At 44.2% G+C, this 16,597-nt stretch overlaps 1 protein-coding gene across 1 annotated transcript in view; it reads right to left on the reverse strand.

Annotated features, from left to right (window-relative positions):
- Positions 1–740: 740 nt before the first annotated feature.
- The window catches only part of LOC8041562 (DNA polymerase eta), a 56,256-nt gene continuing 40,399 nt past the window's right edge, over positions 741–16,597 (reverse strand). Inside the window, exons 7-11 of the mRNA XM_029987533.4 lie at positions 13,658–13,777; positions 10,327–10,450; positions 8,884–8,949; positions 4,128–4,282; positions 741–1,766 (exon numbers count right to left, since the gene is read on the reverse strand). Coding sequence (XP_029843393.3) covers positions 776–1,766; positions 4,128–4,282; positions 8,884–8,949; positions 10,327–10,450; positions 13,658–13,777 — 1,456 coding nt within the window. The 3' untranslated portion in view covers positions 741–775. The remainder of the gene's footprint in view (positions 1,767–4,127; positions 4,283–8,883; positions 8,950–10,326; positions 10,451–13,657; positions 13,778–16,597) is intronic.

Below are 16,597 nucleotides of genomic sequence, written 5' to 3' on the forward strand. Positions count from 1 at the left end.
TGTCTAGACACATCTCATAGAAAAGTTCAGACTGCCATACTCAATAACTTAATTGCTACAATTATACTGGGCATTTCAGCTGGGCTGTGCCAAGACTTGAGAAAAGCGTGTTGAATCAATGCAGTATGTTCACAGTCCTATTGAACAAGTCAAGATATTGTTTAAATTGTGCGTAACAAGAGATTGCTTGGCTACCTTTTAAATATTAATATCTGCTATAACCCTCCAAAAGAAAAAGTTGTGGAGCGTGTTGAGAAACATTGCATTGTTGTTTCCATCAAAGTAATTTTGGTGTCCAATTCTTTTCAAGCTGTAAAGAAAATGTGCAAGATTTTAACAAATCCCACATGACCAGGGGAACTACCACCACAGTTTAATAGCGAGTCGTCGCGTGTGATTTTCAAAATCTTGCACACATTCTTTAAATCTGTAAAAAAATTACAAATAATGGCTACCTTGACAGAAGCGACAATATGGGATGTTCCCCGACAGTCACTACAATTTCTGAATTGCAGGGTTTGCACACAAATATTTAAAAAGGTAGCTATTTAATCTGCATCAAATAGCCAGCTTGGCACACTGCATAAGACGTCTTGGCTCGCTCAAGAGGACTGTGAACAATACTGCATTAGTTTGACAAACAGCATACACCTGCTTTTTTTAAAGTCTTGGCACAAGTTAGCTGAAACACCCTGTAGTCCAAACACAAAATATAATACCAAAAGGAACAAGTCCCACCATTTCACAGAATTCTTTTAATTTTTACTCATATTAATCACCGGAAAAAGTCTTTCAGAGTCTTAACCTTCTCGGGGCGAGCTTTCTTTCTTTTGTGCTTGGAGCCCCGAGACGCAGACGCTTTTCGCTTAGACACGCTCGCACTCGGCAAAGGCAAGGTGCTTTCCGGTTTGCTCAAGTCCTGTGCAAGGTGATAGTCTTCGTGCTCCTGCACTTTCCACACAGGAACCGCTTTCCCGCACCGTTCGCACTTCTGAACCAAGCTTGGATCCAGGTTGACAACCGAACCGTCGCCCGAGTTACAGTCACCGGGAGAGCCACCAGCAGCACAGTCCACATCTTCTGGGACACTGCACCTGTCGTCGTCGGCTCCACACTGGGTACCTTCAGAACGATCGGGAAGTATTTCATCACTTCTCATATCTCGCTCCTCTTTCACAGTTCTGCCCGACGAGGCCACACCGAAAAAATCTACCAATTTGCGCGTCTCTATGGCTGCTGAAGAACAAGGCTTAGGCGTAACAAAAGATGCCCCAAAGCTGAACTCTTTGCTAGCCTCGACGACACCCGCCCCCGAGTGATCGCGGAAGACTGCGGGTGACTCCAACGAGAGATCTGCGTCTTCGATCTTTAGATGCACTGCAGGACTGCCATCAGTTGCTTTTGTACCGGAGGCAGTATCTGTCTGAAGATTTGATAAGAGAAAACCACCACTGTCACCTTTTTCTGGCAACACTGTGTCACTACCACTTCCTTCACTTGTTGACTCAACCAAGAGGAGTTTGAGCTTCTTCGAGAAAGAGAAGGTTGCACTGGCAACTGGTTTGTCCAGAGCTGGTTCTGGAAGCTTCTTGCCCGGCGATGAACTGCACTGTTGGCCTACGGTCTCCGGTACCGTCTGCTCGGAGGAGGTCCCTGCCGAGTCCTTCGAACGACGCACTAAGAACTTGGAGATGTCCTGGGCAGCGTCGTCGGTGCCATCCCTGAATCTTGTGGCTGACAGAGAAATGTTTGTAAGAGCTGGAGTCCTGCAATAAAAAAAAGAAAGGAAAAGACAACTAATGTTTTCACACGTTCCGAAAGCAAAAATTGCCTAAATATGCTCCAGGCTAAGAGTGTCGCACTTGAGCAAGGAGTCAACGTCCCTTTAGTGAAAGCGTCACAAAATTCTCCATAAAATTTTAGTCGAAACATTTAAAGAACATATTCTTTTTCCATCTACGCTGTTAAAAAAAATTTTTTAAATACCCCAGACAGAAAAAAAATGTCATAAAACAAGTTACCAATGGGAAAAATAAAACATTTTAGAGCTACATTTACGGCGTGAAACTAATTTGTAAATTGTGCCCACGGAAGCTGCTACTGGTCACGGGGTAGACCTGTGCGCCACTGCGAAGTCACGCCGCCGCCACTCACAGAGCGCGGTGCGCCGCTTGTTGAACGCGTTTCTCCACGCCACCGCCGCCACTGCCAAAAGGAAACACTCCGGCGTGTCGCCGCTATCAATTTCTGATTGGTGCACAGGTCTATCACGTGGTGCTTGCACTCTTTCAGGAGCTTCCTTTGGGCTCTAAAAGTTTCTTATTAATCTCTGTTTTTTTGTTTCACTTTGAACAAACATTAATAAGTAACTTTTGGAGCCCTCATGAAGCTCCTGAAAAAGCGCAAGCACCACGTAACCATAGCGGCCAGTGACGTGACCGTAGCAGCCACTTTTCGGCGGGTTCTTGCGGGCGCTAACTACAAATTTGTTTCGTGCCGTAAATATAGCTCTAAACATTTATTTCTTTTGTTGTAAATTCGTTTTATGACATTCTTTTCACATCTAGGCTGTTTTAAAAAAGATTTCTTCCTTTGCACCTGTCTTTTAAGACAAAATTATGATTTAAGAAAGCAGTGCAAAGTACAAGGCAAAAGCAGAGAAAAAAAAGCTTTTTGCAGTTGATGTTTTTATAATTTATTTTTATATATCAGAGAAACTAGTTAAGCTCTTAGTTTCATTGTACAATAATGCTTTCAAAACTTGTAGTACTCCGATTTTTTTACTCAACAGTGATAATTCATTCACTTGTTTATTTTCTGTTCTCATTAACAGCTGATGATTAGGTGATGATGCACAAAGAGGAAGATTACAAATTAGTCAGAAAGATAAACACTAAAAAATTGAGTTGAAAATGTCAATATCTGCTGTACCGAGAGCACTATGCAAGTGTTGTCTGTGGGTCATGAACTAATTGAGATGATCTGATTAGAACCGTGACATTCATGCTACTTGCTTCCTAGTGAATCATTCTTGCAGCATCTAAAGTTACACCACATTTAAATTTTAAACCGAAGTTGCCTTTGGTAATGCTCTTTCACGCTTTTTTGAATGTACAACATTCCAATACACAAAATCGCAGCTGGTATAAAATATTTCAAATGCGTCAGCATTTGTTGCCCTGGCGCATGCAGCCGTCTTTGGGGTGGACTGGACCGGACCAGTTTCGTGAGGCCACGGAGCAGTTCTTGCCGTGCGCTTTCGCTTGATTTTTCACGCACACGTCCCTTCTTATATAAGAGGAAAAGAGTGTCCTAGCACGCTTCCAATGATGCGCTGCCATTGACCCTTACGATGGCACCTGGGTGTAGGCACATGGCTTTGTCTCCCCAGTATGCACAACGTAAGCTGAGGTGCACCGACAACGACATTTGCGCAAAACGTCTCCATGGATCTACATTTGATCGTAGGCGGCGAACGAGGGAAGCCTTTTCTAGCTGCATCTGAAACCGCCGACACCTGCAAGAAGAGACTGGCTGCCCGAAAAAAACAGCATGCAAACTGTAGCGAAGTTGGAATTCCCATCCTTCACTGATTTGCTAAACCCTGATTTTGTATATCTATGCTTTGACAACAGAAATGACAACTCTGTCATCACTGCATATCAGGGCAGTTGAGTATGTTTCTTTTTATATTAGCCACTGCCCTACTTCTCTGCTTAAACGTGTGGATCTCGATAATATATCCAATCTATGATGCAGCTACATATATCTTAGTTCTCCACATAAAAGGGGGAGACTAGTAACGCTTCTCAAGGAGCCAAACGTTTCAACTACGATTCTTAAAGTGAAAACGGGTGTAGTCTGAACTTTGACTGCACACCTGCTTAGCCTCACATACAATCAAGAGCAACATCTGCTAAGGTAGTTACTTAGAGGGCACGAACAACAGGAAGGAACTTCAGTTCTTTCCCTTCAAGTACAAGCTTCCTAAGCATGCATGCAAAGTCAAAGCATGGCGAAAGGCAACGAGAGTGTGCAAAATGCTGGGCATTCGAAAGAGACGCCCCGCCATTCTCATCTTCTTGGTGACTACTACAAAGATTACTGCAACGATTGCCGCGACCCACCAAAAGTCCGTCATGTTGAGCTTAGCCAAGACTGCGAGGGCGTCCTGGGCGATCCTCGTGGCACAGTAGGCGACCATCGGGCAGGAGCGAGAGACGGCCCCCTGGTGGCCACTTCGTGTAACGCCCACCGTCAGCAGCTGGGCAGTCCGGTCGTTCTGCATTGCGAGGGACCATACTCAGCGGGACAGCAAAGCCGGGAGCAAAGTGCGGCAAATCGAAAGTGCCGACGTTGGCGGTGCTGGAGACCTTCGACATGCTACTGGTTACGAAACTTCGGCCAAAGTTTGGTACGGAAGCACAAAAACTGCTGTGCAATTGTTTCGGAGGGGGCATTTTCGTTTGGCCACTCCACTCTCAGTGAGCCACCCCGAATTCGCGGTAACGAGTAGTTTAAAAAAAAAGAAAATTGTTTCTTGTAAGCCAGTGTTTGTTTACGTCTGTAATTGATATTTTATGCATGCTTTAGTCATTCTTAACAGAACCTACAAATAAGCTTTTACCTACAAATAAGCTTTTTTTTCGCTCGTTTTTGAATAATTTGGCGTTTTTGCGAGCAAGAAAGTGCCAGGCCATTGAGTGCCTCTACCTGATGGTGCTGAAGCTTGACTCGCAGCACTCAAGCTTCACGGTAAGAGCGGTATTGAGAATTTATTTTGAAAAGGGCTCGAGGTACACCCGAGTACTTCTTACGAGTTGTGGATGCGAAAGCGCACACGCCGCTCTTCGGCATACAACGCGCTGACTTTGGGCGTGGAACGGTGGGGCCGCTCCCTCGCAGACACGCAGCGCCATCGGGTGAGCGATCGTTCAAACTGTCGTGTGCCTTGCGGCGCGAGGAAGGAGCAGACAGCAACGTAGTTCCCAGCAGAACGAACCCCTTGGTTTATTCCATGCACCGTATATACTGCCACGTACCCTACAACCGATAAGAGGCGAGCGAATGCGGTGATCAGTGTTAACACAACAGTGTGATAACAGAGTCAGGATGACACCACACAAACTGACACGCAGCGGCCAATGGGAGCCTCGTCGACGCACGTCGGCCGATGAGATTGAAGCGTAAAAGGTGCCGTTGGCTAGCTTTGAGCGTGGTTTCATTAAGGTGCCGTTTTACATGGTTTCAAAGCTGATGACGTCGGCTCGCTCCATAAGACAGTTAATGCTTTCGCATTAAAAAGAAAAGGAGGGAGGAATGATATGATTTTGGAGAATGTTGCAGAAAAAGTTTGATCAGTCAACTGAGAGTATAGAGCCGAAGACGCTTGCTTACATTAGCGAGAAAAAACACGTCAGAGGGGGTACAAAATTCCGACATTGTTTTTGGCTGCCAGACTCCCAGCGGTGCTGGCTAGATTGGCGACGCCTAGCCACGCTCGTCGACGCTAGTGCCGCGCATGGGTACATACCAAGCTCTCCCACAGAGCTATAGAGAAGTACTTAATATGGAGAATGACAGCACAACAAGCTGGCTCTTCCGACATTGCGGGTTGTCACTTTGGGGCCACTTGCAATGCGTGGGAGCAATAAGACACTAGACGCATCAGTCAGAGATGCATCAGAGGACTTATGGTGGTACAGAGAAAAACTTTGAGAAAGAGGGCAACGGAACAGGAAACGCATTTCAGTTGTTTGAGTGTTTCGTTAATTCTCTACTTTTAAGGCAGAACAAGTAAGGGCTGGTTCGCACATTGGCGGCGGTTTCATTCCTAACAACCAAAGCGACCAGAACACCGAAACAACCGTGAATCCCGATTGCTTCCCCTAGATACCTCTTGCGTTGCCTGCCACAGTACGGCAAACGCTTGTTCCGGTGACTTTCTTGTTGCTGCAGTTTCGGTTGCTGCGAATACAACCGACACAAATGCGTGAACCGGCCCTTATACAGTGTAGACCGCATATAACGTATGTCGCGGGAGTCGCGAAAATCCGCACTATAAGCGGTACCGCGCTATAACCAAAACAATAATTTTTCACGCCAAAATACATGCCATGAGACAACTTACATTTGTAAAAGAATTTATTTTATGTTAGATGAAAAAGAAAGTTTAGTTTGAGGAAAGTCTTTATTTTACCAGACTAGTACAGTTCTGTCTTAAGTGTGTCACACATTTTGAAAAAAATGAGCGGCTTTTGCCTGGCGCAGCCTTTTAACGGCGTCGCGGGTTGCGGACGGACGTTGCGAGTGTTCAGTATTGGTAACCCTAATCACTTTTCTCCGGAGATGAAAACGTGTGAAAATTCGCTTCCTTCATACGGTACGCGCCAGTAATACCTTGAACTTGAGCACACGCATGAAATGCGCCAAATAGAAATCCAGGCGATGTTCGAGGACACAAATGCTTAGAAATCACCACTGTAGTCGAAGTAAACAAACAAGCGTTTTTGCCGTCTTGAGAGCGCCGCTACGACGTCGCCGCACGAGTACAGTCGAATCTCGTTATAACAGACCTTGATTTTGACCAAGATTTCGGTTTGTTGTAAAAGGAGTATGTTGTATGCAGATATGAAGTTCAGTCAATGGTACATAGAGGAACACCAACTGAACTTCACAAATCGGTATGTTTTATCCAAATGTCTGTTGTAACGGGGTCTGTTGTAACAAACTTAGACTGTAGGTGGATCTTCCCGTCTAGTATGTGCTGGGTTATCATAGTGACACACAACGAAAATTCACAGTCAAGGATAGCACTTTTACGCGGAACGATGAGATGAACGCCGTCTACGACCACGATTACAAGCGACGCCATGTTTGCGGATAGAAGCAATAGAAGCAGAGAAGCAGCCGGCCCGCGACCGGCATGCAACGCACGCGAACACTTCTCCTCGACCTGCGATTGTCTGTCGTTGCGGTTTGTTTCCAAGGCAGCGGAGGTACGCACGCACGTGAACGACATGTGCGTGCGTCCCTCCGTCGCGATGGCAACTGAAGCCTCTCTCTTCGCTTCTCCCTGCTCCTTCGAGCAACCTCCTTGCCCCGCGAGTGCCGCTTGCGCCGTCAGCGCCGTTATCTAGTGTCGCACAGGGAAGCATGCTCGCTGCTCCGGTCGTCGGCGCGATCGGCGGGCTGTGCCAGAAACTGCACTATAACCGGTATTTCCCTTCGTGCGCCCGCATTTTAAGCGGTACGTAATTACATGGAGTTCTATGGGAGGCGAACCGGTGGTTTAAAAAAACCGCGTTATACCCGGTCCTGCACTATAAGCGGTTACGTTGTAAGTGGTCTATACTGTAGGCAATATTCACCGGCGGCTATAGCCGACTTCCCGGCTGATGAACAGCTCCTTTGCAACTTGCATTTTACACCATTGAGATTGCCAGCCTTCGCGACCCTAACTGTGAGCTTGTTCTGGGCATGCGCAGTGAACGGTGCGCTCTGATATGGCTTCCGGTGAATACCCCCTAGGACTGGTATCCATGAAATGAGCGCAATATTGTAAACTACCATTAGACAATATCGATAATTACGGGTAAAGAAAAAATGTGCACTGTTCGGCTGTACAGTTTGTGTCTGGAGACTTTAACTCTACCATTAAGGTATACATTTATTTATTTTTATACAATGCACGAGACCAGCTTTTCTTTCCAAAATAAAGCTAGAAAACATTAAATGCCGAAGTTGCAAGTGAAATTTTGCCGGTTCTTTATGTTTATTAAGGCACCTAAAGCAGTCTGGATGCCTGCCTCTACGCTCTGCTGTTCCAAGACAACCGGAATGCACGAGAAGGTGGCGGACCTTTTTCTCTAAAGAGTGTTTACAAGGGCTATTTTGGGCTAAAAAGATTCATACGAATAAACCACTAACGAAATACACTGAAATTTTTCACACAAGTCTTTAGTTGGCGTATTCATCATACTAAAATGACCGTAGGTTGGAATACAAAAGTTTAAAAAGTCCATCTTTTTCTATGCACAGGAAGGAAAACGGCAACAAAAACTGTCTGGCCGACGCTGTTACTCACAGATGATATCACACATGCTCGCAGCTGCCTGATTTGCTTTCAGATATTCATCTCAAACAAGCTTTCCCGTTTTTGCCGTATGTTGTGCCCGCTGCAAGTACGAGCATCAACTGCGTGGTTTTTGCCAGTTTCCTCCGTGTGCATAGGAAAAAAATAAGTTTTTTTAGGGCTTAAACCTTTTTTGTGAATTCTACACTCATCAAATTTTAGCATGACAAATGCACCACTTAAAGAAACCTTTGTGAAAAGTTTCAGTGCACTCTGCTCGTCGGTTTATCTATAATACAATTTTTTTGTTCATCCAACTAGAGCTCAGAAACACCTTGTAGGTTTGTCATACAACCTCTGTGAAGCCTGCAGCAGTCACTGGAATTAAGTTCTTAACAGCCACTAAACAGGCAATGTCCCACTGAAGCTTCCATCGTTCGGCGGCTATCATAGTTGCCAGTACCATCTGCTGCTCTGCGTGCGTGTCACCATTTTTGTGCATTTGAGTGTTTTCTGCCAGAAGGCCTAGTCACAAAGTGTTTTTGATGGGTGGAACATTGGGACTTGAGCTGTGACAAATGACACCAATGGCGATTCCCAACCAGACGTATTCAATACCGCACAACGACGACGAAGACGAAAGCTGCGATTATTGAACGAGCATCAAGTGGTCGGTACCAAGTGGAAGCTAAACAGCCATTTAACATTTTGGACAAGAACGTTTTTTCGTCGTGCACGATTGCTTTTGTGCAATTCCCACGGAGTCTGGAAAATCGGTCGGCGATCGTAAGCCCACAAAGCAAGCAAACCTGTTGCTGGTCCCGCTGCAGTCGTTCTGCCAGCTCGGCAGCCAGTTGCTCGACCCAGTATTTCACCTGCGTCAAGCCACGAAAGACACTGTTGTCAACAACAATGACCCCACCAAATTCCGTCTCTTTTCCTAATACTTTCTGATCTCCAAGGTAAAGCTCCCACATCTAATTATTGGACCAGAAAAATCAAAATGGCCCCATACATTTTTTTTTTACGGTAGAGGAATTGTTAAATTTTTGTATAAAACACAAAAACTGCAGTACTTACTGAAACTCCTCGTTAGACCAAAAACAGATCAGTCAATGACTTGAAACACTCTTTGCACCACGACAGAAGCATAAAAAGCTGCCACATGCTTTTTTATCACAAATGAAAAGCAGACAAACTTGCAATAGAACTGAACTCCGACCAAACAAGATCATCTTCTGGGGTTGAAGCTTCAATGCGTAACAGCAAAGTTTTTTTAGTTTCAGGGTTCCAATATTCGGGAGCACCATCATTTTCAGGTTCCCCACGCCTGCCCACTGCATCAAGTCCCATCTCGAATATCATCATCATCATCATTTATTATCCTTGAAGGCCCTTACGGGCATTACACAAGGGAGTGGTACATTTGTTATTATTTTTCTTAATCGAACACTTCCGCACGCAATTTTAACATAATAGAAGAGGGAACTAGTCGGATAATGAAGAGATGAAAGTGGTTACAGAGGCGGCAAATTTATGTGTGTCAGTTATGGTAACAATGTCATTTGGTAGTATGTTCCAATCGTTTATTGCCAAAGGTAAAGTTGAATTACTGTATGAAGTAGTTGACGAAAAAATGGGCCGCAACTTGCAGGAGTGGTCAAAGCGGGGGAAAATCTGCCACGGGGGTAAAAGCAGAGATTCACGAAGAGGCATGTTATAGTGAAAGATTCGGTGAAGGAGAGAGAGACGGGACACTCGGCGCCTCAATGAAAGCGTGTGAAGGTTAGCTGCTTCGCGCAATCCAGATATGCTCGTGAATGGTGAGTAATCAGAAAAAATAAAACGAAGAGCCCTGTTTTAAATGGATTCAAGTTTGTTAGATAGGTAAGATTGCCAAGGGCACCACACAGAAGAAGCGAATTCAAGCTTAGACCGAACCAAAGTTGAGTATGCTAATTGTTTTATCTCTGCTGTTGCGGGTTTCAGGTTTCGGCGCAAAAAACCGAGGGTACGGTTTGCGCTAGCTACTATATTGCTGATGTGAGACTATAGCTACTATATTGCTGATGTGATATCTGCCCAGACTTCGTCTCCTCCCGTCAGAAACGCAATGAGAGAGGGAACATGCGTTGTGTGACAAACTTTTGTTCACGTCACATCATCACAAATTTTAAAAACAAACGTCTTTAACTCAACTTGTGTAGCAAGCTGTTTATGAGCACATAACATGAAGGAACGAATGAACACACCTTGTCTGCCGAATGCAGCGCCGAGCTGCCGGTGAAGTTCTTGCCGCAGCCGATGGACTGGGGCAGCTTGCGACATGTCACAGGCTCGTCGTCCACCCCCCTCGCCAGTTTGTACAGCCACTGCCTGGGACCAATCAAAAGTCAGAATTAGCAATCTACATACCTAAAAATCTATAACTTTTAAAATATTCAACTTATCTGGCTCGCTTCAAGTACAAGTTCGTCACCCGTCATCCATATATGTTATAGCAGCTGTTCAAAGGTCTATGTGGCCTAACTTCGAGATATTCGACGACGAATTTAGGCCGATTAAAGTCTGCCACGTCGAAATCATCAGAAAAAAATACTAAAAAAAGGCGGACATCCGAGCAGACATCAGAGTGTAGTGCACATTTTCTAGAATCACGCAACCCTTAGATAATCTGCCCCTGTCAGAACAATGGATATTTTCCCAAATCTAAGCAATCCTATCGGCAAGATGCCACGTGTTGCATCGGGGTACCGGCTGGCCGCTACATTTCGGTTTTGATCGGCCAATTTTACTTCGCGGACGTTCTGTTGCGACCAAGTACGCCGCTAGCGCATTCAAATATGCGACTTTCCACACATTTACGAAATTGCAAGCAGTGCCGACCGAAATGGAGAGGTGCTAGGGTGGTATCCCAACAGGTCAGACTTTGAGCGTAGGCAAATGTAGGCGGACGATAGGTAATTCGCATTGCGACACACTTCTGTTGTTGACCTCAATATTGACCTCAGCTGCAATTAACAATAAAGTCACTTCGAGCCTATTAAGTTTTTGGTTTACCGGAAGTAAGTTTTTTGTTGCGTTTTGTCAACCGAAAAAACGAGCCGTGCAGTTCGGCCTTTTGGTGGGATGCACCGTCATATTATACATTGCCAAAGTTTTTGTTTCCTAGCAAAATTGAAGCAATAAAGCAGTCGCGCAATCACAGTTCCGAAATGCCGTCGTCTCGCGACAGTCCTGAACCAAGAGCGACCTTTTTCTGAGCAGAAAGTAGAAACGGAAATCTCAAAAGACTTGAAAGCCTTTTCAGAGGTCAACAAGTACTCGAAAAAAGGTTCTTAGAGTAGCAAAGATCCTAAGAGAAACAAACAACGTAAAAGGCAGTGTTGCATCAGTAATCAATCCAGGCAGAACATTTTTCTGCTTTCCGATTCGACTGCACTTTCACAATCCTGAACGACGCAATTCTTCCGAGTGTTTCTTCGCTTTCCCAAGCAGCGGAGAAAATAAACAAAAGCTGCCATGCTATTCCTCGCAATCTTTGTTTTCCCTTTCTCTCACTTCACAAAGATCCTCCACAGAGACATAGAAGGTTATGAAAACATGTTGTCACGTGAAAAAAGTGTATTTCGAGTTCTAAGTGAATTCAAGGCGTATGTATAGTGGTTGTGGTCAAATATTTTCGAATCGAATATTGAATAGTTTTTCCAAGCCTTTAACTATCGCGCAAACAGCTAAAATGAAAGTTTGGCTAAACTCGTGAAGGTTGTTCCCAATCTTCCACTTGTCCACTTCTAAGCACAGTTAATTTAATATAGCTAGTATATTGATAGATATTTGGCATGGAAATGACCAATTTGTCACAGTTATCCTAATCGAGATATTAATAAATTTGCTCGCTATATGCAAATATTCTTTCTTAAATTTAAATTTTGACACAAAAGATTCATTAATGATGAACACGGGTTCATCATTCATGATTCTTTTGTCGAGGTATAGCGGCCTAACACATAGGAAGTATTCACTGGCAGCTATAGCTGTGTGCGCGAATGCTGAGTGCGTGCTGATGGCGAGCTTCCACAGTTCTTTTGCAACGTGCATTTCGCACCATAAGATTTCCGGTCTTAGCAGCCTCTTAATGTGAGCTCGTTCAGAGCATGCACTCTAAGTAGTGCAGTCTCGCATAATCGCGGAGGGATAGCCCCATTGAGTGCGCTACTCACTGAGCATCTATGCACTGTGGGGAAGCAATACCCACGGAGCCCACGAGCTCCTTGGGTATTAACAATTTAATCAATCATAATGATAAAAGAAACTGCTCCGACTTTACCCAACAAGATTAACAATTTAATCACTTTACCCGACAAGATTAACAATTTAATCAACTTTACCCAACAAGATTAACAATTTAATCAACTTTACCCAACAAGATTAACAATTTTTTCAATCCTTGGGTATTGCTTCCCCGCAATGCACAGGTGCTCCTTGAGAAGCGCACTCAACAAAGCTGACACGCTGCAATCAACACTAAGAAAAGTATTGATATCGGAGTTCATCTTGAAGCTAATATCAAATAACCTATTATTCTAAAATACTATTTAAAAATGCAAACACTCGCACAACTCCAAAACCCTGATAAAAAGGCCAAGTCACGTGATTTAAATCTATGTCTTTACAAAACACTGGCCTTGCCAGGAATCAAACCTTGGACCTCTTGCTCTGCAGTCCTGTGCTCTACCCCTGCACTTACAGAGTGGCTAGATGGAGAGTCATTACAGCCGCTATGTACTTCTCTTGTAGCATTACATTTGACGCCTCAATGTGGGGACTAAGTATGCAATGTCACGTCATGTGATCCTATAGGTTGCATGATCACGTGACCACCATAGGTGTCACATGGTCCAAGAGTTTCGAGAACATATCACATGACTTTACATAATGTCACGGTCGGAAAGCAGGTCATGTGACTGTGTGGCATTGTAATTTAATGAAAAATATTTGCAGCTTGCCTCGCTTGCTTCTTTGCATAAAGATGAGACGCGGAGCACACTGCGCGTGTCTTAGCCTCTCAAACAAGTCTGGAAGGCAAATAGCATGTGATGGAGGCCAGAAATGCACTGTGGAAGGCAATGAGCACAATGGAAGGCAATGAACATGTGATGGAGGCCACAAATGCACGGTGGAAGGTAATGAGCACGGTGGAAGGCAATGAATGAGCATGTGATGGAGACCAGAAATGCATAGTGGAAGGGAATGATCACAGTGGAAGGCAATGAGCATGTGATGGAGGCCACAAATGAACACTGGAAGGCAATGAGTATGTGATCGAGGCCACAAATGCACAGTGGAAGGCAATGAGCATGTGATGGAGGCCATGAATGCACAGTGGAAGGCAATGAGCACAGTGGAAGACAATGAGCACGTGATGGAGGCCAGGAATGCACAATGGAAGGCAATGAGCACAGTGGAAGGCGATGAGCACGGGCTGGAGGCCAGAGGCTGACAGAATGAGAAGTGGAGGCCTGGAGGCCTTGCTCTTCTCATTCTGTCGGCGACCCCAGCAATGTGTGGGTTGAGGCTCACCCTGTGCGGTGACCAAATACGGAGCACAAGTAGTCCTGGGAAAAAGGCAGCAGGTCAGCAACCACCTCCACCTGCAGCTTTTCGCGGACGTCTTCACCCAGCTTGCCTCCCAGGTTCCTCCTGGAAGGAAGAGGCGACCTCCGATTTTGCGGCAGAAATAATTGCCTGGCTTACACATTTCGTCAGGTGCAGCAAAGGTGCGATAGCACTCGGTAGGTTTTTACGGGGAGATGCGGGTCGAAAAACAGCAATATTTTGCGATAAATATTATTTTAAGTTCTATGGTGTTTTTCTTATTTTTCCATCTTCATATTCAGTGCGAGTTATGATTGCGAAATAAGTCAAAACACGCATTTGAATACCTCCAGGCAACCCAGAGCGGCATGAACTTCAGCCATTTTTCTTTGGCTGGTTCTAAAAGTTGTGACATCGCCTGCCGTCACATTTCTGTTGAAAAGTTGGCCTAGCCCTTTCCTCTCCATTGCAGTCTTCTGTAGCTTCAATTTCTCACGGAAATTTATTGACAAAATAATATTTTCCCCACCGCGAGAGTATAGCTACACATCTATAGTAACATGTAAAACACACTTTCCTTTTTATGGAGTTTTGAGGCATCTTTAACGATATTGCGCGAGAATTTCTGTTCTTAATTTTGTTCAGTCACAACCAAATTCGCATGCATACAATTTCAAATATGTAGAATGCAACTATCTAAGTTTGGTCAGAATATAGAATTTTTCATATCTATGAAAAATTTAAGGAATGTTTGTTAGCCCCTTCAAAAAGCATTTTTGCTATTTTTATTTTTTTTAAATGAAAGAAGCGTCCCACACATTATGTCCGTTCTTCATTGCACTCGGTATTTTAAAAGGAGTAAAAGAGTTTCTTTTACAAAGTTTTTTAAGTGTGTTGCCATGCCTCATGTGTGCGCAAGAACATGTTTTATTTCTCTATGTACATCGCATAGAGATCCAAAAAAACAGGCTACCAATTTTCCGGTGGATAAGTCGTGTTTTTTTCAAATACTTTTCTTGGTGTGATTTATAAAACAATTCAACTTTTATAAGATTTTTTTCTTTTTTTCGAGGTGCGACACCATTTTTTTTTGCCACGCGCCATCTTTTGTAGAGCACCATAACTACATAGCCATAGGTAGTGTTTCCCCCTCCAGGAGGCACTGCTGTCGCCGCACTATTTTGACTCGGAATGCGAGATATTTTAATTTTTATGGTTTCCCCGAAACGGCTCAATGTGCATAGGCAAGACAGTGAGTGAGAATGAAGCTTTTACAGCATGTTATTGATGTTAGCTAGGTCAGCCATGGCTCCATACTATTTTGCTTCAGTCCAGCGAAAGAGTGATGATTTCAGTTGTCCTAGGTCGGAGCGTTGCAGCTTGAAGCGTGTTAGAGCATTGAGAATATTCGAGTTTGAAGTTTTGGAAGAGCTTCTTGTAACTTTGGGGTTTTCAAGACCTTGAAAGTGACGATTAGATGTTCAAAGTATTTAAGAAAACATGCGCCTCGAGAATATATATATATATATTTTTTTTAATTTTGATGCTAGGAGGTTGAAATTTCCACAGTTAGTACATATTGAGCTCCTCTTGTCATACATGTAGTCAGTTTTCTGAGACATGCCTTGGTGAAATATCTGTGCCATATGAAGGCATATAAAATGCCATTTTTAGACCGCCTGAGACTGGGTGGAAGAAACACGACGACGTCTGAATTTCGTCTGAGACGACGTCGTGTTTCTTCCACCCAGTCTCAGGTGGTCTAAAAATGGTAAACTTACACCAGCTCGCCTGCACCCTAACTGTTTTTTTCATATAAAATGCCTGTTTTGAGCACCCTTTTTCTCTCAAATTTACTTATAAGAGAGCATCCTAAAATAGCCTGGTGGCTTCTTTGTGAACATTAGAGTGTGCAAATCCACCTGAAAAGATATATCTATGTCTCGAGAGAAAATAAAAACTGTGAACTATTGAGCCATGAATTTTTATGTTTCACTTTTAGTTTTATAATTCTTATAAAAATTCAGTGGTGTCAATCGCATAGCTAGCAAGACTTGCACTCTCTATAGATCATCAGGAACACCTGTGCTAAATTTGGTTGCAATACAGTAACCGCAAACGATGAAAATTGTGCGCAAAAACTCCAAAAACAGGCAAAAATACCAATTTGAGAAAAACGCAAATGAAAGTTTAGTTTTATGTGACATACCTAAATTCTCACTCAAACCAGACGAAACTTGGTGGTAATATAGTTCCAGCTCCAGAAAAGATGCCAGTCCCTTTTGCGTAGCGGCCAATTCCTGGATGGCGAATTTGCACTTTCCGCAAGTCGAGCATGCTGCGCCACTGACGAGAGTTTTCATCGCGCCAATCTCTCCGATCGCAGTACTTGTACATGCACCTGCAGCACTCTCTCCATTTTCAAACATCCTGATCTTCTCTTCCAATGCACTAACAAACTGGTCAGCGCTGCTGATGAAACTCGATCGATTGGACTCGGAAGGGTCACCTCGACCGAGGTTAGGGTTAGCTGCCACGGATTAACTTTTCTTTTTTGAAGCTTTTCGCTTGCCCTTTTAGCGACTTCCTTTAAACGTGTGTGTCGTCCGAAACTTCCGAGCTCGAAAGTTGCGTTTTCGGTCGACGTCCATCGCGAAGAAAGCAAAATGATCAAACAAGTCATTAGTTCTAGTTTCAGGAGCAGTGCGACGCTAAAACAGCAAGCAAGCTTCACCGCGCAGCACGTTGCTCTCGGCCAATGGCGGGGCCAAAATCGCATCACGTGATTTAAAAGTCCAGTGGCGACGTGCGTTTGCAGCAGGAAAAAAACATTTATTTTTTAGTATTTGCATACAGAATACGAAACTATTGACGACAGTTTCGGAGTGAAGACGGCTAGGCTTATGCGCCGAAATAAACGCGATG

Source organism: Ixodes scapularis, unplaced genomic scaffold (assembly GCF_016920785.2).
Source record: "Ixodes scapularis isolate PalLabHiFi unplaced genomic scaffold, ASM1692078v2 PGA_scaffold4__175_contigs__length_147842914, whole genome shotgun sequence".
Lineage (NCBI taxonomy): Eukaryota > Metazoa > Arthropoda > Arachnida > Ixodida > Ixodidae > Ixodes > Ixodes scapularis.